Here is a 27,284-nt window from a genome sequence, read left to right as displayed (position 1 = left end):
AGACAGGCATTCGTGGCTGTCAATCTGCTTCGCACGAAGGGGAGCACGCCCTGGTTCAACCATGGTTCCACAGGCAACCGCAAACGTTTTTGCATGAAGACATTGACCGTCTTGTCTCACAATGAGATAAATGTACGAGTATTAACCATTGACGGTCACTTCTGAAATAACAGTAAACAGTTTAGTTACTTTTCCCCCCTCTGTCTCGTTTCCAGTTGGCTGCCCACTTTAGCTTTCAAAGAATCATTCATGTGCCAGTGTCGGAGAGGTCATAAATGAAATGTAGTTAATGTCTTCACGGTAGGTGTGCATTGTCGAGTTACAATATTGTCACCATGTATGAGTATAGAGAGCAACTGCCAGTTACAGTGCTCACACTGCAACCAGACAAGGTGGAAAAAAGTTAATCAGGTGCTGCTGATAGCTCTTCCGGGATATCTGGGCCATGCTGTCAGCAGTTCTTGCCACAGCGAACACTAAGACTGAGTTGGCCCTGCACATGTGTAGTAAGCTTCAAAGGGAAATGTCATCCAGCGTATCCAGCAATTTGGCGAGCACTTAAAACCTTAAGGCAAGATGCTTTATCTTCGCTGAAATTTCGCAGCTTTATTTAAGGAATGCGATAATGCCAAGGCGAACAGAAACATCGGAGCGGGGTATGCAACCAATATGTGTAAGACACAGTGTCGTAGACGTCGGTTAATCATCATAGAGAATTAAAAAAAATAAAAAACATTCGACTGAGTATAACTTACATTCTCCCAGCAATGCTTTCAGTGAGTATGTTTTGGTGTTTCTCGGCGAACTTTATAACTTCCACCCGTCGTATGAAGTAAGCAAGCAAGCAAGGAAGGAAGGAATGAAGGAAGATAAGAGTATAATGTCCTGTCCGCTAGAAGCTCATTAGAGACAGAGCAAGAGCTGGGATTTGGGGATGGAATAGACGGTGTCCGGACATTTGCCACGCCGGACATTTGCCACGATTTTACCTGCTCCTTGTTTCCCCCCCGCCCTCCTCCTCCTCACCCGCCCACCCCGTGTTTGCTTTCGAAGTTCCTAACGTGACCATCAGTATGGAAGTTATTACAACGTACAAGGGCAGGCCTCCTGCTCATTACAAAGGTTACGCGTATCTTAAACAGAGGGAATCTAAAGAAGGTGTTGTTACATGGATGTGCTTACGCCGAAAAGAGGATCATTGCAAGGGAAAGCTGCTTTCGAGGAACGGAGAAGTGTTGAACGTATTAGAACATCTCTGTGGACCACCTGACGATGTGGCTCTGAAAGTGAGAAATCAAGTGGAAAGGGCGAAGAGAAGGTCTCCAGAAGAAACTACACAGTTATCGGAGATATACGCGGATGGAATGGGTAATCTACATAATAAAGTTGACGACTTTGTTACAGTGATGCCTAATTCAGAATACATGAAGAGAACCATGCGTCGTCGATGGAGTCAAGAGCGGGGGAACCAACAAGAGCCTAAGAACTCTTACGAAATTGATCTTCTTGAAGATCTATTACAAATGGGAGATTGCAGTAGTTTTCTTCTGGAAGACGATAGATTAGAGGTGAGAATAATGATTTTTAGTGGAAGCAAAGGAAAAGAAAGTTTAAAAACTTGTTCCTATTTTTTTATGGATGGAACATTTAAGAGATGCAGCAAGCACTTTACAAAGATCTACACCATATACGTAGACTTAGGAGGCCATATTAAAGAAACAAACATTCTTCTTACTGTATTTGCACTGCTCCCTAATAAGAAGAAAGACACATATGTTCTCCCGTTTCGTCTGATAAAACAGGCAGTCTCTGAGTGGTGTCCTAAACAAGTAAAGGTGGACTTTGAGGCAGCTGCGATACTGGCCATTCGTCAAGTTTTTCCCACAACTGAAATAAATGGATTCTATTTCCATGTGAAGAAGAGTTTATGGAGAAGAATTCGAGTTCTCGGTCTAACTGAGGAGTGCCGCTAGAACGAGGATTTAAGACTTCACGTCAGCATGTGTGCAGTGCTGGCAGTTGTAAAACCGGAGGACGTAAGCAATGGATGGATTGAGATTCATGCAGAAGCTCCTGATAACGGAAGGTTCTCTCAATGTTTTGACTACTTTGTGGATAAGTGGCTAGAGAATGAGGATATCGCAATAGAAATGTGGGACTGTTACGGAAAAGCCACCGAACGACGAATGCTGTTGACAGGTGTCACAACAAAATAAATAGTATTATTGGAACCCCTCACCCAATAATCAACTATTTGGTGGAGTGCTTGAAAAAGGAAGCAGAGCTCATAAACTGCATGTACATGAAATTGGAAATGAATCTTGAAGGTAAGAAAAGGAAGAACAAGTACTTGAAGCTGGACGACAGGATAGAGAGAATCGTAAAGAATTATGAAGAGACTGGCAACATTAGGCCTTGCTTGAAAGCCATTCCCCATATTCAGAAACTGGACTAAAATACGTTAAAAATAATGTATTAAAAAACTATGAAGGCCACTGAGTCCTCGCAGATTACTGAGGTAAAATTATTAAAACATTGAAGCAGCATTATAGGAGCTAATATTAAGTTGTAATTGTAAATAGAGTGTACATTAGTTCAGCGTGTTTAGGCCGATTTTACATACGTCAGGATGGTAAATGGTCGTTTATCATTTTCAAGGTCCAAAGCCTGTGCAAAGTGTGATGCAAATCACCCTTAAATATAAAAATTAAAAAGTGTTTCAAGCCTCACAAAAGTATCCCTATTGTTGTCACGTTAAGATAACTTTTTTTCTACCTTCCAATATTATGGCCATACTATTAAATAATTGTGAGTTCTAAAATAATTTTCTGAAGCTTCAGAATCGCAACTATCATCTAAAATATCATGGTGTGTTAAACTGATAGAATACGCTTTTGTAAAAGAAAATGGGAACTGAACCTTTTAATTGCACCTAAAATTGACATCCCAAAACTGATCTGATCCTAAGGTTGACAATTTTGGCACCTCAAGTATTTTTTATTTAAGTTTAGCTGCAAACATTTATAGTAGATGTAAATCTACTTAAGTACACTTAGATATAGTCCTTTAACAATTAAAATTTCTTACTAAATTTTTGATTATCTTTAAACAGGTCAGTAAAAGCAAGGAGCTTACTACTGAAAATTAATTGTTACTAAAAAACATCAGAAACAAATATATTAGACCTACTTTTCATATACATTAGAGAGTTTTTGAAAAGATATATGATCATTTCCTCTGTCACTGACAGTGTAATTTCAGTTGCTTTGCAACACCAGGGATATCTACTTCTAAATTATGTTTGCAGCTGTTCTCATTTCGAATTCTGGAATATTTACTTCATCTTCTTTGGTCAAGGAATTTCGGAAAATGCATTTACTAACTCCACTTAAGTGGCACTGTCATCAGTAACATTACCGTCGCTGTCGCGCAATAAAGGTACTTACTGAGCCTTTCCGCTGGTTTACTTAACATGGGGCCAGTATCTCTCTGGATTTTCCGCCACATTTCTAGAGCGAGTTTCGTTGTGGAAACTATTAAATGCTTCTCGCATTGAAATCCGCACCAAATTTCGAGCCTCAGTGAAACTTCACCAATCTTGGAGATTTTGCATTCGTCTAAATTATACGTGCCTTTTGCGGTGCTCCTGCAACAGATTTCTGTAGTGTTTTGTGTACTATGGGGGATCAGTTCCGTCTCTTATTAATTTATTTGGTATGAATATCTCGAGTGCAGTTGATACTATTTCTTTGAACTTAAGCCACATATGGTCTTCATTTACATAGTTTGGAAGGATTGGAGGCTATCTCTTAGAAAGACGTCACCCGAATTTTTAGCTGCTTTTATAAATAGATATATTTCGCGTTTAGTTTTGGTGAATTTCTTTGTTACGGAAGTGAGCCTCGCTACGAATGCGTGTTCACTAATCCCTGTATCCGTTGTGATGCTCAGGATTATTTGTGGCTAAGAGGTCAAGTGTGTTTTCGTAACCATTTACAATTTGAATGGCCTTGTCAACTAATTGTTAAAAATAATTTAAAAAAAGCATTTAGAACAATTACGGAAGTTGTTTTCTATTTACAATAGGGTATGAAAATGTATTTTTGTCAACATGTGGACGGTAGATTGAAGTAACCGCCAACTATAATTGTATGAGTGGGGTGATGAGACTCAAGTTTTCTTTGAACTGTTCAGAAACTGTTTCATCTGAGACAGGGGGTCGGTAAAAGGAGCCAGTTATTAGTTTATTCCGGTTGTCGAATATAACCTCTGCCCATACTAAGTCACAGGAACTATCTGCTTCAAAGTCTATTGTGAGCTTACATTATTTTTCCTTAAGTTGTCCTTGTTTCTGTTGTAGTGCAGGTAATTACAATTGCGGCTTTTCCCTCCAGAACCTAAGATGCTTTCTCTGTGACCCTGTAAATACCAGAGCTAAACAATGTGGAACAACAACGTACGTTACAAGCGTGGCATTCTGTATTACTTCATTTCCTTATTTCTAACATTTTAAAATTGTAAGTCGACTTAAGATGGCATGTCAATCATAGATGTCCTTATCTCTGTTTAGTGAACGGGTGTTCAGTTATATTTTGAACATTGTCCCGCTACAAAATGGTTCAAATGGCTTTGAGCACTATGGGACTTAACATCTTAGGTCATCAGTCCCCCAGAACTTAGAACTACTTAAACCTAACTAACCTAAGGACATCAGAAACATCCATGCCCGAGGCAGGATTCGAACCTGCGACCGTAGCAGCGGCGCGGTTCCGGACTGAAGCGCCTAGAACCGCTCGGTCACAGCGGCCGGCTGTCCCGCTACACTTTATTAACTAATGTTTTTAGAGAGTAAATTAATATGGAGTATGTCGTTCTTCTTTTCAAACATTCACAAACCCATTTATTCCTTTCCTATTGTCTTTTGGGTATGCAGTTGTAGTGATTAAGGTAGGCACAAATGGAGTGATCAAAAAGAAATTATTAGCGTACATTCACATTCTCGTTTCATCGTTCCTTTCTTCTTGCTCCCATGCCGATGGACTGTTTCTATCGCAATCAGTAAGCGTGAAAGGAAGCTACCGTACAGACAGAGGAATCTATATTTATACTTGGCAGAACTAATTACATACTGATATAATCGTCGGTATTGCTTTCGTTTCCCAAAAGTTGTAAATATTTCGATTTCGGGAAAGAAGCTCTGTATTTGGCCAAGATGTCGAAGAAGTAGGTCCCTTACGTACTGGTTGTATCGAGTAAGACGTGGAGATGGCGGTTTGAAAGCGGACAGAGGTAGTGCGGGGAAGAGCGTCCCTTACCTGAGGGATCGCTACTCAAGCTACCTGGCGAAGGGGCAAGTGTGGCAAATGTCCGGCATTCGGAATAGACAGTGTCTCATTTCATTATATCTTCTTAGACTTCGTCTTAATCGATTTAGGGAAAACCACGGAAATATAAATCTGGATCTGTAGGGAATTCGAAGCACGGCCCTGTAGCATGCAACTCAAGTGTCTTACACTCGCCACCTCATACGGTCCCGGTGAGCAGAAAATGTGACTCATACATGATACCCCTTGTGAATAAGTAGTAGTCCACTTTGATACCAAATAATAGATATTCTTTATCGATGCACCGTGTTAGCGTTTCTCACATAAACACGATCCTTCTGCCCTAGAAGCATCACGCGCAGCACTCGATATTGTTGTCGACATGAATGTAATTGATAGGGACGTTCCTGGATATTCAGCGTTGTACACAAGCCGCATATTGTATATATCCATGAATTCATTTAAAATAACTCCATAGCTGTCCTCTCTTCGATATACCAGACAGGACTATGGCCGATGATATCACCAACGTACACAGCTGAATGACTGAAGTATTTTACATATGGATTTGGTCAACGTACGTGCGGAAGTTTGCAGATATTTAAAACGATGGTGCCGGCAATCTCTACAACCAAAACAGGTACCATCTGTCCTGTCTTGATAAGTTACTGAGATGAGATCTGACATACCCTACAATGCTGTATTGTTCACCATTTATGGCACCAACCAGAACATGTCCATGGAATCTTCTCCTCTGGAAAAATGTCATCCTCGGTGTGAATCGCCTGGATTGTTACGACATCTGAACATAACATCTGCAACATAAGGCTTAAGAGATATCAACTCTTGGCAGATGAAATCGCCCTCATGCTGATTGATGAGTGTTCCACGCTTGTTTGGTCCTGAAAATAACTAATCATATTTCCCTTGCATACGTGCTGCTGTGTAGCGGAACTTCGTGGAGGAAGTAGCCGGTATTAAACCGTTGCCCATGAACCGCCCGTTTGCAAATAACTACGATCTCTTGGGGTGGCTTCTTCCTTGGGGAAAGCAGCTAAGGTAGAAATTCTCAAGATCACTCCTCATAAGGACTCTCCTTTGTACGGTGCACTACAAGAGTCACCAACAGCTCCTCTGAAATCAGACCGCACGGGCTGATTTAGAAAGTATCAGTTCTTTCGACGTGACCTTCATATGTCAACAACGCTGTAACGGCCGTCCGCACAACAGAGCTCATATGGCTCCTTATTGAACAAAGAGGGGTGAGGGATGCCAGCTACCGTGCCAAACCTGATCGAGGCTGCAACCGCATCCGGACGGTTCAAGGGAGGTGTGGTTACACATGGAAGAAATGGGGTTTCCGTTCGTCCGCTGACAGCGATTGCGGAGCGGAGAAGCAAACAACATAACACATTTTCGAGTGCAAGCTTCGAGTGTTTGCCGGTGATCCGAGGACTCTACACCAACTTACTTAAAGTGCTCTGGACTGGCTGTCAAATTTGGACATTTCCATTTATACAGGGTGGTCAGAAACAGTCTGAAAAGCTTGTAACGGTGTTGGAGTGTAGGTTGTGCTGAGAAATAATTAAGAAAAAATTCGATACGTTGCGCCGCTTCAGAGCTAATTAGACAATCAGGCTGTTGCGAGCGCAAATTCTACCATCCCATGTTCAGTTTTTGGATATCGCTTTGTTGTTCGGTTGTAGGAAAATAAACGAGGATGGCGTTTGCCGACACCGTCTCTGGCGGGTGGTTTGAATTCTCGCACGCAACGACCTGACTTCAATGCTAATTAACTCGGAAACGGCGCAATGTATCGAAGTCTTCATAACAATTATTTCGCAGCACATCCTACGCTGCAACACCCTTACAAGTTTTTCAGACTGTTTCCTGACCACCGTATATAACTGCAGTTTTAGCTAAATGTGCACTCCGTGTGCATACCGGGGGGGAGTCATTCCAGATGTGGAAAGGGTCCTTCCGGATGCCATGAAGGGTACAGGGTGCACCCATCTGCAGGTGGTCGCTCATGTCGGCACCAATGATGTGTGTCGCTATGGATCGGAGGAAATCCTCTCTGGCTTCCGGCGGCTATCTGATTTGGTGAAGACTGCCAGTCTCGCTAGCGGGATGAAAGCAGAGCTCACCATCTGCAGCATCGTCGACAGGACTGACTGCGGACCTTTGGTACAGAGCCGAGTGGAGGGTCTGAATCAGAGACTGAGACGGTTCTGCGACCGTGTGGGCTGCAGATTCCTCGACTTGCGCCATAGGGTGGTGGGGTTTCGGGTTCCGCTGGATAGGTCAGGAGTCCACTACACGCAACAAGCGGCTACACGGGTAGCAGGGGTTGTGTGGCGTGGGCTGGGCGGTTTTTTAGGTTAGATGGCCTTGGGCAAGTACAGAAAGGGCAACAGCCTCAACGGGTGCGGGGCAAAGTCAGGACATGCGGGGACCAAGCAGCAATCGGTATTGTAATTGTCAACTGTCGAAGCTGCGTTGGTAAAGTACCGGAACTTCAAGCGCTGATAGAAAGCACCGAAGCTGAAATCGTTATAGGTACAGAAAGCTGGCTTAAGCCAGAGATAAATTCTGCCGAAATTTTTACAAAGGTACAGACGGTGTTTAGAAAGGATAGATTGCATGCAACCGGTGGTGGAGTGTTCGTCGCTGTTAGTAGTAGTTTATCCTGTAGTGAAGTAGAAGTGGATAGTTCCTGTGAAATATTATGGGTGGAGGTTACACTAAACAACCGAACTAGGTTAATAATTGGCTCCTTTTACCGACCTCCCGACTCAGCAGCATTAGTGGCAGAACAACTGAGAGAAAATTTGGAATACATTTCACATAAATTTTCTTAGCATGTTATAGTCTTAGGTGGAGATTTCAATTTACCAGATATAGACTGGGACACTCAGATGTTTAGGACGGGTGGTAGGGACAGAGCATCGAGTGACATTATACTGAGTGCACTATCCGAAAATTACCTCGAGCAATTAAACAGAGAACCGACTCGTGGAGATAACATCTTGGACCTACTGATAACAAACAGACCCGAACTTTTCGACTCTGTATGTACAGAACAGGGAATCAGTGATCATAAGGCCGTTGCAGCATCCCTGAATATGGAAGTTAATAGGAATATAAAAAAAGGGAGGAAGGTTTATCTGTTTAGCAAGAGCAATAGAAGGCAGATTTCAGACTACCTAACAGATCAAAACGAAAATTTCTGTTCCGACATTGACAATGTTGAGTGTTTATGGAAAAAGTTCAAGGCAATCGTAAAATGCGTTTTAGACAGGTACGTGCCGAGTAAAACTGTGAGGGACAGGAAAAACCCACCGTGGTACAACAACAAAGTTAGGAAACTACTGCGAAAGCAAAGAGAGCTCCACTCCAAGTTTAAACGCAGCCAAAACCTCTCAGACAAACAGAAGCTAAACGATGTCAAAGTTAGCGTAAGGAGGGCGATGCGTGAAGCGTTCATTGAATTCGAAAGTGAAATTCTATGTACCGACTTGACAGAAAATCCTAGGAAGTTCTGGTCTTACGTTAAATCAGTAAGTGGCTCGAAACAGCATATCCAGACACTACGGGATGATGATGGCATTGAAACAGAGGATGACACGCGTAAAGCTGAAATACTAAACACCTTTTTCCAAAGCTGTTTCACAGAGGAAGACCGCACTGCAGTTCCTTCTCTAAATCCTCGCACAAACGAAAAAATGGCTGACATCGAAATAAGTGTCCAAGGAATAGAAAAGCAACTGGAATCACTCAATAGAGGAAAGTCCACTGGACCTGACGGGATACCAATTCGATTCTACACAGAGTACGCGAAAGAACTTGCCCCCCTTCTAACAGCCGTGTATCGCAAGTCTCTAGAGGAACGGAGGGTTCCAAATGATTGGAAAAGAGCACAGATAGTCCCAGTCTTCAAGAAGGGTCGTCGAACAGATGCGCAAAACTGTAGACCTATATCTCTTACGTCGATCTCTTGTAGAATTTTAGAACATGTTTTTTGCTCGCGTATCATGTCATTTCTGGAAACCCAGACTCTACTTTGTAGGAATCAACATGGATTCCGGAAACAGCGATCGTGTGAGACCCAACTCGCCTTATTTGTTCATGAGACCCAGAAAATATTAGATACAGGCTCCCAGGTAGATGCTATTTTTCTTGACTTCCGGAAGGCGTTCGATACAGTTCCGCACTGTCGCCTGATAAACAAAGTAAGAGCCTACGGAATATCAGACCAGCTGTGTGGCTGGATTGAAGAGTTTTTAGCAAACAGAACACAGCATGTTGTCATCAATGGAGAGACGTCTACAGACGTTAAAGTAACCTCTGGCGTGCCACAGGGGAGTGTTACGGGACCATTGCTTTTCACAATATATGTAAATGACTTAGTAGATAGTGTCGGAAGTTCCATGCGGCTTTTCGCGGATGATGCTGTAGTATACAGAGAAGTTGCAGCATTAGAAAATTGTAGCGAGATGCAGGAAGATCTGCAGCGGATAGGCACATGGTGCAGGGAGTGGCAACTGACCCTTAACATAGACAAATGTAATGTATTGCGAATACATAGAAAGAAGGATCCTTTATTGTATGATTATATGATAGCGGAACATACACTGGTAGCAGTTACTTCTGTAAAATATCTGGGAGTATGCGTGCGGAACGATTTGAAGTGGAATGATCATATAAAATTAATTGTTGGTAAGGCGGGTACCAGGTTGAGATTCATTGGGAGAGTGCTTAGAAAATGTAGTCCATCAACAAAGGAGGTGGCTTACGAGTACAAAACACTCGTTCGACCTATACTTGAGTATTGCTCATCAGTGTGGGATCCGTACCAGATCGGGTTGACGGAGGAGATAGAGAAGATCCAAAGAAGAGCGGCGCGTTTCGTCAAAGGGTTATTTGGTAACCGTGATAGCGTTACGGAGATGTTTAACAAACTCAAGTGGCAGACTCTGCAAGAGAGGCGCTCTGCATCGCGGTGTAGCTTGCTCGCCAGGTTTCGAGAGGGTGCGTTTCTGGATGAGGTATCGAATATTTTGCTTCCCCCTACTTATACCTCCCGAGGAGATCACGAATGTAAAATTAGAGAGATTAGAGCGCGCACGGAGGCTTTCAGACAGTCGTTCTTCCCGCGAACCATACGCGACTGGAACAGGAAAGGGAGGTAATGACAGTGGCACGTAAAGTGCCCTCCGCCACACACCGTTGGGTGGCTTGCGGAGTATCAATGTAGATGTAGATGTAAATTATGGCTGTCAGTGTGAGGAATTTTCTGATATACTCCATTTTTAACTCAATTTTCATGGCTGCCACACTGACACGGGCTTCGCTTTTTAAGTGTTAAAATGAAATTACATATTTACGTGGCATTGGAAAAAGCCTTCGAAGAGGACTACAGCGACGTTAATGTGTAGAACTTGAATATTAAGAAGATAACACCGCCACAAACCACTCTCCAGTTGTTAGGAGAACGGATCCCACAAACAAGTGCCATATTTTACCCAACGGAAGCAAACGCGCAACTAAGGTATGGCAGGTGTGTTTATCCATACACTTCTAAGTCCATCAGCCTGTTCTGCTGTCGTAGCGTCCAAACAACTTTGTCGTGAGGCTCTTCAGGCGTACACAATGTACTGGACAGTAGAAAATGTGGATATTGTTGTCATTTATGGCGACTGTCGCCAAACTGTTCCAGCAGCGGTGAGTTGTATGCTGAAAAACATCTTGATCGTGCCAAACCGTTACGATTCATATGTATTTCCTTACGATATATCTTTGCAAACATTCTTAAAAAAAATTAAGAAACTGGTAGTGTGAAGAATAAAATACACCATCGAAAAAGATCAGCAACTGATGAGAGAGATATAACTAACATTTTAGCAGCGGTAACACAGATGTTAATTTAGAATGGTTTGAGAAGCGTAACATATTATGAGGAAATGCACCAGGGGAAAGAGGAGTGGCGATGGTAAGTTCCTACGGGATCAAGTTGATGAGGTCATCGGTCCCTAGGCTTAATGTATAGAAAAACTTTATCATAAAAGCACCGTGGACTGCAAAATAGATTCTAGATTTGTAGGAATAATCGACGCAGATTTGGTATCACGTACAAATAAAATCTGAAACGTTTCAGAAATTGGGCTTTCATGCTATTTTGCGATTTACCCGCATCTTCTATTAACGTTGATGTACGAGTAAATATTCTTGGCCATCTACTTCATCTGCTCAATTTTTTCTTTTTTTTTTTTTTTTTTTGCATCTTTCATAATACGATAATGTCAAACGTATCAGTTATTTGGAAATTCGGACGGACTGTCACGATGGTAGACTGAATTGTATACAATTAACAGAACAGTACTTAGTTACCGGGTTTTAGCAGAAATCTATTTACCATAGAGCGCTTCTTTAAAACCGAGCGAGGTGGCGCAGCGGTAGGACAGTGGACTCGCATTCGGGAGGACGACGGTTCAATCCCGCGTCCGCCCATCCTGATTTAGATTTTTCCGTGATTTCCCTAGATGACTCCAGGCAAATGCCGGGATGGTTCCTTTGAAAGGGCACGGCCGACTTCCTTCCCCATCCTTCCCTAATCCGAGCTTGTGCTCCGTCTCTAATGACCTCGTTGTCGACGGGACGTTAAACACCAATATCCTCCTCCTCCTCCGCTTCTTTAAAAGTAAGCTGTCCTATTTTTCAGAACATCAATAATTACTTCAGTTTCGCGATGGATACACAATTTGACTACTTTATAATTTCTACGCCTTTACTACTATTATAATGTACTGGTTTCTGTTTGTATTTATAAATTGGCCTCCAGCATGGAAGATGTGCATTTTACGAACATAATCAATGGGATCGTCTCCAGCGTTTTACGTCTGATACCCAAATTCGAATAGTTTTTCTATCAGGAAGAGAATCATGTCGGTCAAGTTCGCACCTAATGCGAAATGCTCGGTGAGCACTAATCAGAAAATGGTTCAAATGGCTCTGAGCACTATGGGACTTAACATCTGTGATCATCAGTCCCCTAGAACTTAGAACTACTTAAACCTAACTAACCTAAGGACATCACACACTCCCATGCCCGAGGCAGGATTCGAACCCGCGACCGTAGCGGTCGCGCGGTTCCAGACTGTAGCGCCCAGAACCGCTCGGCCACTCTGGCCGGCAGACTGAAAAAAACCGACTGAGCGACAATACAGTAGACAGCCCAGTCGGTTGTTAAAACAAGTCTGCTGTCCCATCACTACCTCTGGGTATTACTAGGAGGCTGCGTACGAAAAATCGTGTAGACGGAAGATAACGGCAATCCATTTTTCAGCGTTCTCGTCAAGGAAAGAACGCAGATGGGTAGAAGAGAAATACGTCTGCCGGCAAAACGTATAAAAAGCTAACATGTTTGGACTACATTCGAAGAAGGAGTATTTATAGGTCCAGAGTAGATGTCTAGACTGTTCGATGATATCAATGAGAAATGATAGGAGGTAAAATAACGGCAACTCTATAACGTTTCATAATAATAGTGCAAACTGACCTCGTTGAATCAGGTAGATATGGGGTCTTATTCTGAAAAGTACCTTACGAACGGAGTTGTTTCAAAAACTAGGTTCGTTGGTCTCTATGCAAGGGAAAATATTCTGCGTATTTCTCTGAAGATCGCTCAATAATGAAATGAAACTCATATAGCTAAAATGTAGGTACCTCTCACGGACTAAATTTATACGTGATGGAGAGTAAAAAAACTGAGTTTGGCGACTAAGGAGTAGGCAACAACCGGCCGGAGTGGCCGTGCGGTTCTAGGCGCTACAGTCTGGAACCGAGCGACCGCTACGGTCGCAGGTTCGAATCCTGCCTCGGTCATGGATTTGTGTGATGTCCTTAGGTTAGTTAGGTTTAAGTAGTTCTAAGTTCTAGGCGACTGATGACCTCAGAAGTTAAGTCACATAGTGCTGAGAGCCATTTGAACCATTTGAACCAAGTAGGCAACAAAAATGCAGACGGAGTTCCTGAGTCAGAAATTCGGAACAAAGGGAATTTACTAATGAAAATAGTTAGATGCGTGAATACAGCTAAAATGCGTATATACTTACCCGAACGACTTACTGAACGCTGAAATCTCCTTAGAGGTCATTGGTATCGTATCATTTTCTAGTTTATGTGCTGCACTTTCCTTGTTATCGAATAAGTGATACGGCGCTACTGTCCGTTTTCAAAAGATGAGCTCCTCAGTTTTCTTCATCAAAGTGATGACGTCTACATTATTCCCAATCCAGGTGACAATGGTTGGACAGAGAGTTATGCCGAAGAGCATGTAGGTGACTCTGTCACAACAAATATTCAGAATGTTGGTGAATCAGGTAACGCTGAACCAGTAAATGCAGATACAGATTTTTGATATACCATCGCTTTTTCGGCAGATTCCGAAGGAGAGCCTTTTAAGACTCAAAACAGATGATATTAGAGGGAAAGGCTCTATGATTTAGACACCAAAGTATATAATTTCGGTAACAGTCATTTCGTTTGCAAAATCGCAAGTTTAGATTATTCATCTACTGTGTATGACTGCTTCCAAGTCATTTTTAGCAAAGAAAGTGTTAACTATGTAGCTGAGCAATTTAATCTGAATTACAAGTGCCTTTACGACGACGACGATAGTGATAAGTAAAAACTGTGACGATGGAAATTCGCAGTGTAATGAAATTTATTGTTTCCTTGCCGTAAATTTTCTCATGGCTCAAGTGGGAAAAAATGAGGTAAAACATTTATTGGACGAACTACCCGTTAGTGTTTAATCCAATAGTAGTACCTTATGTTACTAATGATGTTACACTTTCTTGGTAACAATGAGGGCCCTGGAGATGATAAAATCTGGAAAATTAGGCGCATTGTGGATCATTTAAGAAAAGTATTTAGAGATTTTTCCATCCTTTTAAAACTTTGTGCATTGATGAAAGTTTAGTTATGTACAAAGATCGAGTCATCTTCAAACAGTTGATTTCATCCAAACGCCATAGATTTTGCATAAAACTTTTTGTATTGTATGATTGTGAAACTGGGTATATTCTTGACTGTATTATTTCTGTGGGTGCAGCAGCGGACATTTTTGTGGAAATGTTGGAATACCTAGAAGCATTGTTCTTGCTGTAGTAGAACGGTATCTTGGTAAATATCATACACTGTATTTTGATAATTAGTATTATTTGCTTATCTGCATGACAGAGTGGCTAATGCGTGTGGAACTGTAAGGAGAAACCGTAAAGGTATGCCTGCTTCTTTAAAAAATCTTATAACAGGTGAGATCAAGTTTGTCAACAAATACACTTCCTGCTCTTCTCAGGTTGCAGGACAAGCTGTAGCACTGACACAGTCTGTCCAGTCATGACGGCGAACGACGTAGCTATGGTAACAAATGGTAAAAGCGGGAAGTGATGTGCTTAGAACTCGTGAAACTATAACGACTGACAAAACTGACAAGCACAAATGAAGCCAAATTGAAACAAGCTTGCATCTTAAGCTAAAATGAAAATAGGGGGCCGTCGACAGGAGAGATATGATGCTAAGTTCAGTAGAATGTGTGCGAGAAACTTCAATAGGATATAAAAAAGTATTTTTCATTTGATGGATGTGACTCTGCTGAACGCGACTGCGTTATAAGAAACTCAAACGAGAAGAAATATTTCGGCACCTAATTCTCATCAGAAACTCTCAAAGAAGATCCTAGAGATTCACCACTGACCGCAAACAGAGGGCCATCGTGGAAGGAGATCGGCTGATTGTGTTAATCCCTTACGCCGAACCGAGCGGCACTTTACCCCGTTAATCCCAGAAACATCAAAGAAGGAGACTGCTGAGAGAACGCGTATCGTATGTGCAAAATATGACAAGTGAAGTGACCTTAGGTACATTTATATAAAGTGTAATGCGCCTTTATGTTTGAAGTTTTGTCTCGGAAAAATAGCACCCTTCGAAGTTTTACTAATGTAATAACCTAAGTATTTTTTTCTCCTAATAAAATAACCTAAGTATTTTTTTCTCCTAATAAAATACCCTTTTGAAAAAGTGTATCTATAAAGATTAAAAAAAGAATCGGTTTAACACTATGATGATGCATTTTGCGTTTTAATTTTTTCTCAACAATGATACGCTGCTACAGTCGTCCGTATACGCACCACACTGAAATTACCCGCATATGACAGGCGGCTGCTCAGGCTAAATGCGCAGTGAAAGGCTTAAACGAATAATGTAGCCATAAGTGATTTTTTTGTTGTCAAAACTGTGGGCAGCCTATATTTACAAAACCTAAACTAACTCTTCGTTGGTAATATTTATCATCACGCTAAAGACTGTATATGTGTGACTTGCCTGCTTATTTGCTTACTCAAGTGTAATGTGTCATAAGGTCGTGCACTCTAAGCAATAATAAAGGTGTATAATATAAATCCTGCTTGTATGGCCGCCGACAACAGAGGCGAAACAGAAGATACCTTCGACGTGCGTAAACTGACACACCGGTATGATGTAACTTGTGCGAATTGAGTTACCTCAAATAGTCTCTCGGGCTGTCGTGTCTTTGCTCCGCGTTCAAGCCAAGTTCATCTCGAATAAGTAAAAACATACTTCTCAGTGGCGAAACTATTGAGTGTACGTGTCTCTCGTTTGCCTGAAATGGCATTTCATATGGCGTAGAATTGGTGCAGAATTCACCTGTAAGTCTTGTGCTTGGGCGTAATTAGTATATGGCTTCGGATCAAGAGGGAATAGAGATGTACCAAAGTGAAAAGAGTAAAGATTCTTTGGGAAGAATGTTCACATAAATTTTCATTACTGAATTTATTGACAGTATGCAACTTTGCATTATTATCTGTCTATAGTGGGTAAATTTTTGATAAATGACTACTTCTCTGGGGCAATGCTTAATAGCGCATTAAATAGCTTCAGTTTAAAGAGAAAAATAACTTGCGGGAAAAAGAGCTGCGAAATTCCCTGACAGACTAAAAATGTTTGCAGGGCGGGGACCAGAACGTGGACCCTAGCCTCTCACGGCCAGCATTCTTACCGACTGAGTTCTCCATCTACGTTTCGCGACGTTCTCTTGCATGCCCTTTTGGACCAGCAGCCATTCTTCGTCGTATCCTTTCTTCGAGGGCACATAGTCGCTGCCCTGCGGTATTTTTAAAAGTGGGTCTTGGTGAGTATCTAGGTATCTTCAGAGCTTTGTCAGTTACAAGCAAGTGTTAGAGCACTAGTACAGCCAAATAGCTTTGACGCGTCAGTATGTTTCGTATCATTTTAAACTCTGCTGTGGAATTAAAGTTCTTTCATTCTTTAAGTTTCTAGCATTAAGTGGTACATGAAATGACTCTTACCTATCTTGCACTTCGTATCTGTTATGGTATCGTATTGCAGATAGCAGTGAAAATCTGTTTATAGGTTCAAATGGCTCTGAGCACTATGCGACTTAACTTCTGAGGTCATCAGTCGCCTAGAACTTAGAACTAATTAAACCTAACTAACCTAAGGACATCACACACATCCGTGCCCGAGGCAGGATTCGAACCTGCGACCGTAGCGGTCGCTCGGCTCCAGACTGTAGCGCCTAGAACCGCACGGCCACACCGGCCGGCAATCTGTTTATATTTCTGTGCGGAACTTAAGGATATATCTACTGAACATACGTATTCATTGGATTGATATTCTAAAAAATCCGGTTTCCGTAAGGACACAAATGGGTTCTTATTTTCGTAGGGTTGGTAAGAGTTGGCAGAAGATACACGGTCAAAATCTGCATTTAAAGGCTGTAGAATTCAAACGGCGTATGAACGCTAAAATATTTAGATGTAAGAGCATAAAAATAATACACAGTCCATTGAGAGGGGTCAAAAGTTAAAACCTAGAGGTCTATGAAACAGTCAGCTTCATAAGCCGTTAAAGCAACAGAAGTCAGTAATGGAATGCCGTAACAGCAGGAATCCTTCCTAAAGTTACCGCAGTTTCGTGCTTCTTCATTTCCTGTTTTGTTGATCAAAACTGAATCTGACATCAGAGATCAATCCTTACTTGCAAAAGTATCTACAACGTAGTAGTATGCATAGCAGTAAATAAGTATATCGTCATTCATAGAAATGAAATCATATAGTTTGGGTGCGCGACAAAAATTTTTTTGGCCATGTAGAAATTTACAGTCCTTACGAGGTATAGATGTCGACACATTTAACGCCTTAATTGCCAGTCCCATCAACTGACGGGGCGCGAAAATTTCGGTAGACAGCCGATTCCGTGATTTGAAGGTGTAACATTTTCTCCTGCCTTTAAATGCTAAATCACTTATATTGAGGGCTCGATCGGTCATTATGTTGCAACGGAAACGGCAAGGGTTACGGGAAAGGCAGTCAGTGTTAAAGAAAATAGCGCAATCTTAATGATGTGGCTTCGTAATGCACATTTTCATTCTTACTCAAAGCTCGTACGATTACTTCTTTTGTTTCATATGTGTTGCGCAGAAACTGATCTGTTCGTACAAGGTAACGCGTAGCGCTCCAGTTTTCGAGACAGGGAGGTGAACCAGACCCGAATCGAAAACGCGTGGCGGGTAAGTGACCGTGGGCTGGTACACAGGCCAGCTTAAGTCTGATTTTTAGGCGGTTTCCTAAGCCCGTGTAGGCAAATGTTGGGCTGTGCCCCCGTTTCCGCCTCTGATAACATTGTACACAAATAGTTAAAATACGATACCACACAGAACAAATTCATGCTATTCAGACAGACGTCCATTGACAGCTGTGGCGTCAGGGAGAGCATTCGGTCACAAAGATAAATTATGAATAAGATTTGCTAAATCCTGAAAAGCGAACCCTGTGCAGGACAGGATAAACAGTAGGGAACAGGAGAAAAGAAAACTTCGAACAGACGCTGAAATTGTTATCTACAGAATGTAATGGCATTAGTGTGTCCTTGTAAGTTCATGAACGTGCAGGTGAAATTCAGTTTCTGCTAATAAACACTGATAGTGCATTAAATGGTGTAATACACTGACGGAAAAAATTGCAATATCAAATAATCATCAATGTAGACTAATGAAATTTCGGGACTACATTTATCTAGGTAACTTATTTACGTCATTGACATTGTAAGATCACAGGTTAACGTAAACTGAAGATAACCATTGCAAATGTGAAATGCTGGTACATTAATAACTGGTGTAACCACTGGGCGGTTGAATGCAAGCATGCAAAAGCACAGGCATTATGTTGTACAGGTGGCAGATATCAGTTTGTGGGATCAAGTTCCATGCCTGCTGCACTTCGTCAGTCACTACAAGCACGGTTAATGCTAGTTGTGGATGAAGCTGGAGCTGTCCGATGATGTCCCATATGTGCTCGATTGGAGAGAGATTCGGTGATCGAGCAGGCCAAGGCAACATGTCGACTCACTGTAGAGCATGTTAGGTTACAACAGCGGTATGTCGACGAGCGTTATCCTGTTGGAAACTCTCCTCCCCGGAATGCTGTTCATAGATGGCAGCACAAGAGGTGGGATCACCAGATTGACGTACAAGTTTGCAGCCAGGGTGCGTGGGATAACCACGAGAGTGTTCCTACTGTCATACGAAATCGTACCCCAGACCATAACTCCATGTGTAGGTATAGTGTGTCTAGCGCGCAGACAAGTTGGTTGCAGGCCCCCAAATTCCTAACCAATACACGGCCATCACTGGCATTGAGGCAGAACCAGCTTTCATCAGAAAACTCAACAGACCTCCACCCTGCCCTCGAGGAGCTCTCACTTGACACCACTGATGTCGCAAATTGGCGGTGGTTTGGAATCAGTGGAATGCACTCCACAGGGCGTCTGGCCGGGACCTGTCCTCGAAGTAAAAGATTTGTAACAGTTCGTTGTCACTGTGGTACCAATTGTTGCTTAGATTGCTGCTGCAGATGCAGTACGATTCGCCAGAGCCCCACGGTGAACACGACGGTCATTCCTCCCGGTAGTGCCACGTGGTCGTCTTCTTGAGACCGTACATTCTCCTGCTGCCAGCAGTCATGGAGCGGCTACATTCCTGCCAAGGAGGTGTTGATAATGACGTCTTTGTCGCCTTAAAGGTGTTCTTACTCACCACGTCCAATTTCGACGGTAACTATCCCTCCCGACCGTTACATGTATTTAAAGCAAACCTGATTAGCATCCTCAAATTGGCGCTACTGACGCCACTCTTAAGCGACTGGCGCGAAGTTTGAATAGACGTCTTTGGTTGGTTCAAATGGCTCTGAGCACTATGGGACTTAACATCTATGGTCATCAGTCCCCTAGAACTTAGAACTACTTAAACCTAACTAACCTAAGGACAGCACACAACACCCAGTCATCACGAGGCAGAGAAAATCCCTGACCCCGCCGGGAATCGAACCCGGGAACCCGGGCGTGGGGAGCGAGAACGCTACCGCACGACCACGAGCTGCGGACGGACGTCTTTCATATGTAGAAACATGCCTACCAACTTCAGTTTGTAGTACAACTCCTCCTGTGTGTTGCGATTTTTTTTTCTTCCAGATTAGTTTCTTGCGGTCGCGTGTTCGCACTGAATTATAAACAAGGCATCACGACTGTTGTTCATGGCTCGAGTGCACAGTCATCGAATGCGGCGAGGACAGTTTCACGCGCGAATTCGAAACTCAAGTGAATCGTTTCTAGAAAATGGGGATGAGAGTCGATTTGTAAGGAACGTTCAAACATTTTCCGTTTCAGAGCGATGCTGCAGCGAATATGCAACGTAGCGCGACTCTAGTGTGGGTATATAAGGACCTACATGTAGGCAAGGGATTAGTGTAGCAGTCGTGTCTTTCCGTTGTGCATGTGGTAAGCACGGAAACGTGAAGCTGCGCGGAGTGGCGGCGTGGTTTGAGGCGCCATGTCACGGATTGCACGACCCCTCCCGCCGGAGGTTCAAGTCCTCCCTCGGGCATGCGTGTGTATTGCTGTTCTTAGCCTAACTTAGTTTAAGTTAGTGTAAGTATTGTGTAAGTCTAGGGATCGATTACCTCCGCAGTTGGGTCCCTTCGGAATTCATACACATTTGAAACGTGAACTACGGCGACATTATTACAGAATGAGTGTAGACAGGACTAATGTGCTGTTATTCATTTCTTGGTTGCAAAAGGAGAACCACAGGTAGACACTCGTCGGGGAACGAAGAATGTGTGTGGGGCAGCATATATGTCGAAAACCACCGCTGTGGAATGATGCAGCAAGGGGTGCTTGTGCTTCATGATAACGGACGTCCCCATATGGCAAATGTCGCAAGGCAAAAGTTACGTCAACTCAAGTGGGAGACACTCCAGCACCCGCTCTATAGTCCTGATGTCTCTCCCCATGCGGTTTACAAGCCTACGGTCTCTTAAAAAATGCCTTGAAGGGTCGACGATTCCTGTCGGACGAGGATGTGTAGCAGGCAGATATGGACTACTTCACGCAGCAGGGCACCGTATTTTACCAACCTGGTGCGTCGGTGGGATGATTGGCTGAATGTTTACGGCAATTTTGTTTGATTGGCATAACGACTCTAGACAGCCTTCTAAAGGAAACTTTTTGATAGCCCCCCTTGCTCTATACTGTGCCTCTGCTTCTTATTTACCTTAGTGTTAACAACTTTGTCCGATTACCGGTAACCGTTAAATATAGTTTCACTGTTCAAAATGTATTGCACAAATAACTAGCCAGGTGTGTCTAAAAGAGAAACTGACTAATCGGAGATGTTACACTGGTCCAGTCCTTTCAAAAAGCTTCGTTGATGCAATAAATTTTTTTTAGGAATGCCACGTTCCGAAGTTTTGAATTAAATTTTTCTATTGCTGGTTTCAGTTTCCACTCCGGTCTTCAGGTGAATCGTACATCTTACGGATTTAAATTAATTGAACCATATAACACTACTTTCTCGAACAAATGTCCCCTGAGGCAGCTGTCGGAGAAATCTCAGAACTATTTCGTCACACACTGTGAGCTGCTCCCAGCCACCTATCTCAGATAATGGGTACGCTCTTGCTGGTTTCAGTTTTCTGTCAAGAAGTAATTTGTAATACCTTGTAAGGTAGCCATTGGTAATAATCGTAAACTAGTGTACCTAGAGTTGTGAGTATATTGCTGTTCCTGAACATTTCTGACTGTGAGAGTCGCAGACATCATTAAAGTTATTGCATAGCTCTTTTATCTGGATATTAAACTTTGCGCTAAATATTTGTACTGTTCGACGACCTATAGGCAGTTATGTTGGAAAAAAAGAAGAGTTCGTTGACTGTCCAAACTCGATTAAGGCGAATGCGGGGGTGGTTCCTTTCGAAAGGATACGGCAGATGCCGTACCTCATCTTCTTCTCCGAGCTTGACCTCCGTCTTCCAATCGCCTCGTCGGATTAGAATGTTAAAAATTAATTTTCATTCTTCTTTTTATTATCATCGCTAAAGATCTTAAGCTGTGAGGATATCTGTTGTTTTTGTTCCTTTTCTCAGTACACAGGCGTCCTGCATACAGATATAATTAAGACTATGTGTTTTACAATATGGCACATAAAACCTCTTTTCCTAATAGGTATTTGCATGTGAACACTTAGCTTTGTTACCGAGAATGGAGTGGTATTGTTGGTTCATGTAATGAAGGGAATGACACCGAGTGAAAATTCCAGGAGTCCTTCAATAATCCGTAACTTCATTAATGCTATGGGATTGAGACCAGAAGTCAAAGGTCGTCAGGACGCCAGTGGCATTGTTTATGCTGGACTGGACTGTATTACCAGCAGTACAGAGTATGTCACTCAAATGTTAGTTGAGGAATGTGCACAGGTCATGGGAAACGACTAATATCTGGCTCTGCAATTACCTGCAGCGCAAGAAAGAAGAGACATCAGTTTCTTTAAGTAATCAATGAAAAAAGAAGTTGGTTTCACGGCCGGAGCTATTAAAATGAAATCTAAAGATGTGAAATTTCTCACAGCCGACGGTTTGTCGTTTCCTCGTCTTGATGTTCAAATTTGCAAATGTGTATGAAATCCTTAGGGACCAAACTACGGAGGTCATCGGTCCCTAGACTTAGGCACTACTTAAACTTTCTTATACTAAGAACAACACACACACACACACACACACACACACACACACACACACACACACACACACACACACACACACACACACACACACACACACCAATGCCCTAGGGAGGACTCGAACCTCCGGCGGTAGGGGCCGTGCAATCCGTGACATGGCGCTTAAACCGCGCGGCCATTCCGCGCGGCACCTCGCCTGGATACCGACATGTAACTACAGGAGCTCTGGATACAGGACAGATATTTGCAATATCGACTCAGAATACTCCTGATAAATACTTTCGTTTAGATATCGCGTTCGGATGCCGGCTACCTGCTACATAGCAATTCTCACTGGTATGAGCTGGTGTTGAGGGCGACATTTCGTTGCAAACAGAGATGACATGGCCCACCCAGTTTACAGTCTAAATAAGTGGTCATAAGTGAGTGACCAGTATCATTGTATCTGTAAGATGGATCCGTGAATGTGACCATATCTACCTTGCGTACAGCGTCCAACTAACATGCGGACTATGCGTGTACTCTGATCAATGACTTCCTGTTAAATGGCAGGTGGAAACCGCCCTAGCATAATTCTAAGTCTGTCGAAGCTCCTGGACATGGAAACTCGTCCATCATCACAAATTATTTTCTTACATCTGTTTTTCTGTTTTTGATGTATCACAGCTTGTATTCCGTATTAACCACCAATAATGTGCGTTGACTGGCATGACTGCGCGAAAGTAACAATTCTGGTATGTCTGAAAGTATGACGTTACTGCCTAATCTACATATTCATAGATGTCTTTCCGGCATGTGTGGCATTTTACGAAGAAGGAACATACGTATGTAAACCTAAATAACAAATCAGAACGGGAGAAAAAAATGGCTCTGAGCACTATGGGACTCAACTGCTGAGGTCATCAGTCCCCTAGAACTTAGACCTACTTAAACCTAACTAACCTAAGGACATCACAAACATCCGTGCCCGAGGCAGGATTCGAACCTGCGACCGTAGCGGTCTTGCGGTTCCAGACTGCAGCGCCTTTAACCGCACGGCCACTTCGGCCGGCTCAGAACGGGAGACGCGAAGGGAAATTACAGGTTTTAGTTGTTGCCGACTTCCTTTTCCAGACATTGTTACCCTTCCTAGTCTTCGAGGTTGTCAGGTAGATATTTTTACCCAAGATTCGGTTCACCTCAGCTGTACCGTTCAGTCATTGTCCTCTTTTCACTTAAATTTCATCTACAACGCGACATCATTTTACGTCAGGGTACGTGACAATAGAGTCTGCCTTTTTAAAGACAGGAAGACCTATGGTACGCACGATATCAAGCTCCTCTTGTCTTGGCTCTCGATCACATCATCTTTGAGCGCACTGCTATGCGGCCACTGCACTGTACCACCTTCGCCAACAATCTGAAGACTAGTTCTACTAGACACTCGACAGTCAGTTTCTCGCGCTCCACGTCGATTCACACTGCATGCACTTGCCGGAAGTTACTGTTAGCATAAGCCAGGAGTTTCTTTCATATGAGCATAGCTTTTCCGTAGAGTATCAGTTCGATGCTTTAACCTAACACAACTAGGTGACACAGAGACGTCACATACATAATTTTGTAATTTGTGAATCGTCTATTAACTCTTCAGGGTTCCGGAGCAGTTGTGTAGGACGGGCAACTAGGGACTGGCGGACGGGGATTTTCATCCAAATAAGAGATCATAACAGTTGCGCCAAGTCGCTCGCTAGTTACGTTGATAGGTGTGCAAAAAATGATGTTCTAGCGGCATTAGGAAAATTAGGTGCCCCTGAAAATTAATCAGGTGTTGTTATATTAGTAGGCAGATTTTACAGTGTGTGTTCATGTAGTGTAGACAGTAAGGCATTTATGATTCGTAGGCCTATAATACGGCTATACTCCTGTATCGTTATAAAGTAGTTCTTCTGTAGTAGCGAGTACCCATGAAAATGAATCTTCCTTAGCCACGTCCAGATAATTCTTACTGCCACATAAATAACGAATCTGTCAAGGTGACAAGGACTGCGCTATTGAGAAACGTTAAAATCCTTTCCATTAAAGGAGTTCAGGGCAGGAACTCAGTCCTTAGATAGTTTCAGGTGCAATGCTTTCCATATTTCTCGAAATGAATACTGCTCGACTACAATTGATACTTAAGTTTTACTAAATACTTCTCAACTATTTTAGTCAGAAATTTCGCGTTTACTTTTGTTGCACGATATTAACTCGAAACTGCGGTACACGACATGATGAGGTTTGGTGACAGTTGGAATACTGTAAGGAAACTATCTAGGCTGGCCAACGAGATGGGTGACGCAACGCATTGAGAGACACTGTTATCAGAATTAAGGAACTTCAGAAGCAAGGCACCACCTGCTGTACCCAATATCAATTAAATATCGGACGGTATGTCTTAAGTATTATACGTATAATTTCAGAGCATTATCGATCTTATTCATAAGGCGTATTGTGAAAAGTAATGGCCGTATAACACTGTACTGGGACGCGCCGGAAGTAACTTTTACGTCTGAAGACTTGTGGCCGTTAAGAATAACAAGCTGTGTTCTGTCAGGTAGAAACTCTTCAGCCCAGTAACACAGTTGTTCTGATACTCCACATGCCTGTATTTTGTTTATTAGGCGGCAGTACGGGACTGTATCGAATGCCTTCCGGAAGTCAAGGGACACGGCAGCTGCCTAGGCGTCTCTGTTCATTCATTTCTGAGTCTCGTGGACGAACAGAGCTGGATTTCACATAATCGTTGTTTAAGGAACCCATGTTGATTCCAACTTATCAGGTTTTTGGGCTCCAGAAATGTCATACACAAGTAGCTTCAGACAGGTTTTGGTGCTTCACTTATTTGTAAACTCACAATCAGTTCTTCATTAGTTAATCTATCGCATTCTTGCTGTTCTTAATTCACAATTAGGACGAAAGACACCGTCACACTTGGATGTACTTACTAGGTTCCACGGGAATACCAGTTGTTTACAAACAAAGTAACGAAGAAGTAAATCTACGATATACTGTTATAGTGCCGTTGTTTGATTTAAATATAAACTTCATATCTGCTTGCCTGAAGCAGTATTTTGTGACCACACGTTTTCTTATTAAGATAGTGGAAGTCAAAGAACGATTTCATTCATTTTATATATCTCGTGTATGATGTCGAATCAATTTCAGCAATTAACAGTATGTTGAGATCGCATGCTATGTTTCTCTAATTTCCCTCACGAGTATGTTGTCTTATTTTCTTCTGTTTCCCGTGAAGGCCTTTAAAGTTCGATTTTCCTGGCAGAGAATTTTGGACTTTGTCAATTTGAACTTTTAAAGAGTTCTTGGTCATGCATCGCTCGTTCGTGTGATGGAAGCATATTACGAGAAACCTAGTGGAATTTAGATCTGTTGCTGTTTTGTAGGTCATGATTTTGCTATTCGACGCCTCGCGAAGCAAATTTGGATAGTTTCTCCGACTAAAGAGGAACGAGAATGAATTCCATGTGACTTTTATTTTAAAAAAAAAGCCATCTCGACACTCATTCGCACCAGTATTTTACCAGGTAGGCAGGAGTGGGAATCGAATATATTTCATATTTCCGCACGGGTTCATTGTCTCTCGTATTCCATTTCGTTTACATGAGGTCTGTTGGTATCTTCAACAGAATTATTACAGACATCTTCCCTCATAATAAAAACTAAATTTTAGAGTAATTCGGTCTACTCATACTGATGGATGGAATGATGATTCTGAAATGTTTCTATTTGTTACAGTGTATTTTGGGATCTGTATTGTGCGGCGCCAGAACGGAGGGATACTTGCGAGCATTCCAGCGAAGCGAAGGCGTTCCATGACTATGTAAGTATTCTTTTGTAGTAAATATAAGAATTTTTTTGTGGTAAGTTCCTATGGGACCAAACGGGAGTACTCGAACCTCCGACTTGGGGAGCCGCGCGAATCGTGGCAAGACGCCTCTGACCGCTCGGCTAATATGAGAATAACTGGCATTCATTTCTGTAAGTATGTATGTTAAGAAGTTGCTGCTCAAAGCGGCAATAGGTTCTTCTAGTGCTCCATGTTCAATACCGCTCATTCATTTTGCTTTCGATGTAATTATCTTCTTTTTCTTGTACCGTAGCCCCGCAGTGGTGCAGGGTCGGTATGGTTATTAACGAATTTGGCATGATTCATGTAAAGGATGGCCGGATGCCCTTCCTGTCGCCACACCGTTACCTCCGGGACGGAATGTGTATACTCCAAGTGTCAGCCTGTAGCGTCATTCATGTGAAAGTGAAAGTTAGTTTTGTAAATCGTTTACGAATCCTGCAACTGAGGCGGGACTAGGGTACCAGCTGATATTCACCTAGTTGGATGTGGGGAAATCGCGTAACAACAACATCTACGCTGGCTGGCACACCAACCCTCAGCGTTAATTCGCCTGCCACATTCGTCCCGGAAGCTGCACTTTTAACACACACGACTTTCTGGTCGGGTTTTTAGATTTTATTATTCTGAAACTAATATTTCCTATCTGTAGCTTCAATTTTTAGCAAGCTTCTTCGGAACAGATGCTTCCTGGCAATGCAGAGAATAACAGTTAGAATAAATGTTTGGTTTTAATTGTCTTTGAATGTCTTACATATCGTGTCAGCGTGTGAATGATACCACGTACTTTCTTGACACAAAACTAGAATAATTTTTACAGTCTTCCGAAATAAAATCACACCTAATCACTTGTTCCATGTTATTCTTCGAATGTTTATTCTTCACGGTACTAATCTGGATTTTGTTACCACACTCGCATGTACAGTGAGGTGGCGCAGACGTTAGCACGCTGGTCTCGCAT

At 42.5% G+C, this 27,284-nt stretch overlaps 1 protein-coding gene across 6 annotated transcripts in view; it reads left to right on the top strand.

The window, feature by feature from the left end:
• The window catches only part of LOC124721164 (single-stranded DNA-binding protein 3), a 386,116-nt gene that overhangs the window by 127,688 nt on the left and 231,144 nt on the right, over positions 1 to 27,284 (top strand). For all 6 annotated transcript variants that reach the window (XM_047245997.1, XM_047245995.1, XM_047245993.1 and 3 more), the window contains exon 4: positions 26,212 to 26,296. In XM_047245997.1, coding sequence (XP_047101953.1) covers positions 26,212 to 26,296 — 85 coding nt within the window. The remainder of the gene's footprint in view (positions 1 to 26,211; positions 26,297 to 27,284) is intronic.

The sequence above is a fragment of the Schistocerca piceifrons genome, chromosome X (assembly GCF_021461385.2).
Source record: "Schistocerca piceifrons isolate TAMUIC-IGC-003096 chromosome X, iqSchPice1.1, whole genome shotgun sequence".
Lineage (NCBI taxonomy): Eukaryota > Metazoa > Arthropoda > Insecta > Orthoptera > Acrididae > Schistocerca > Schistocerca piceifrons.
The sequence above is the reverse complement of the archived record's forward strand: the minus strand, read 5'-3'. Positions and strand labels throughout refer to the sequence as shown.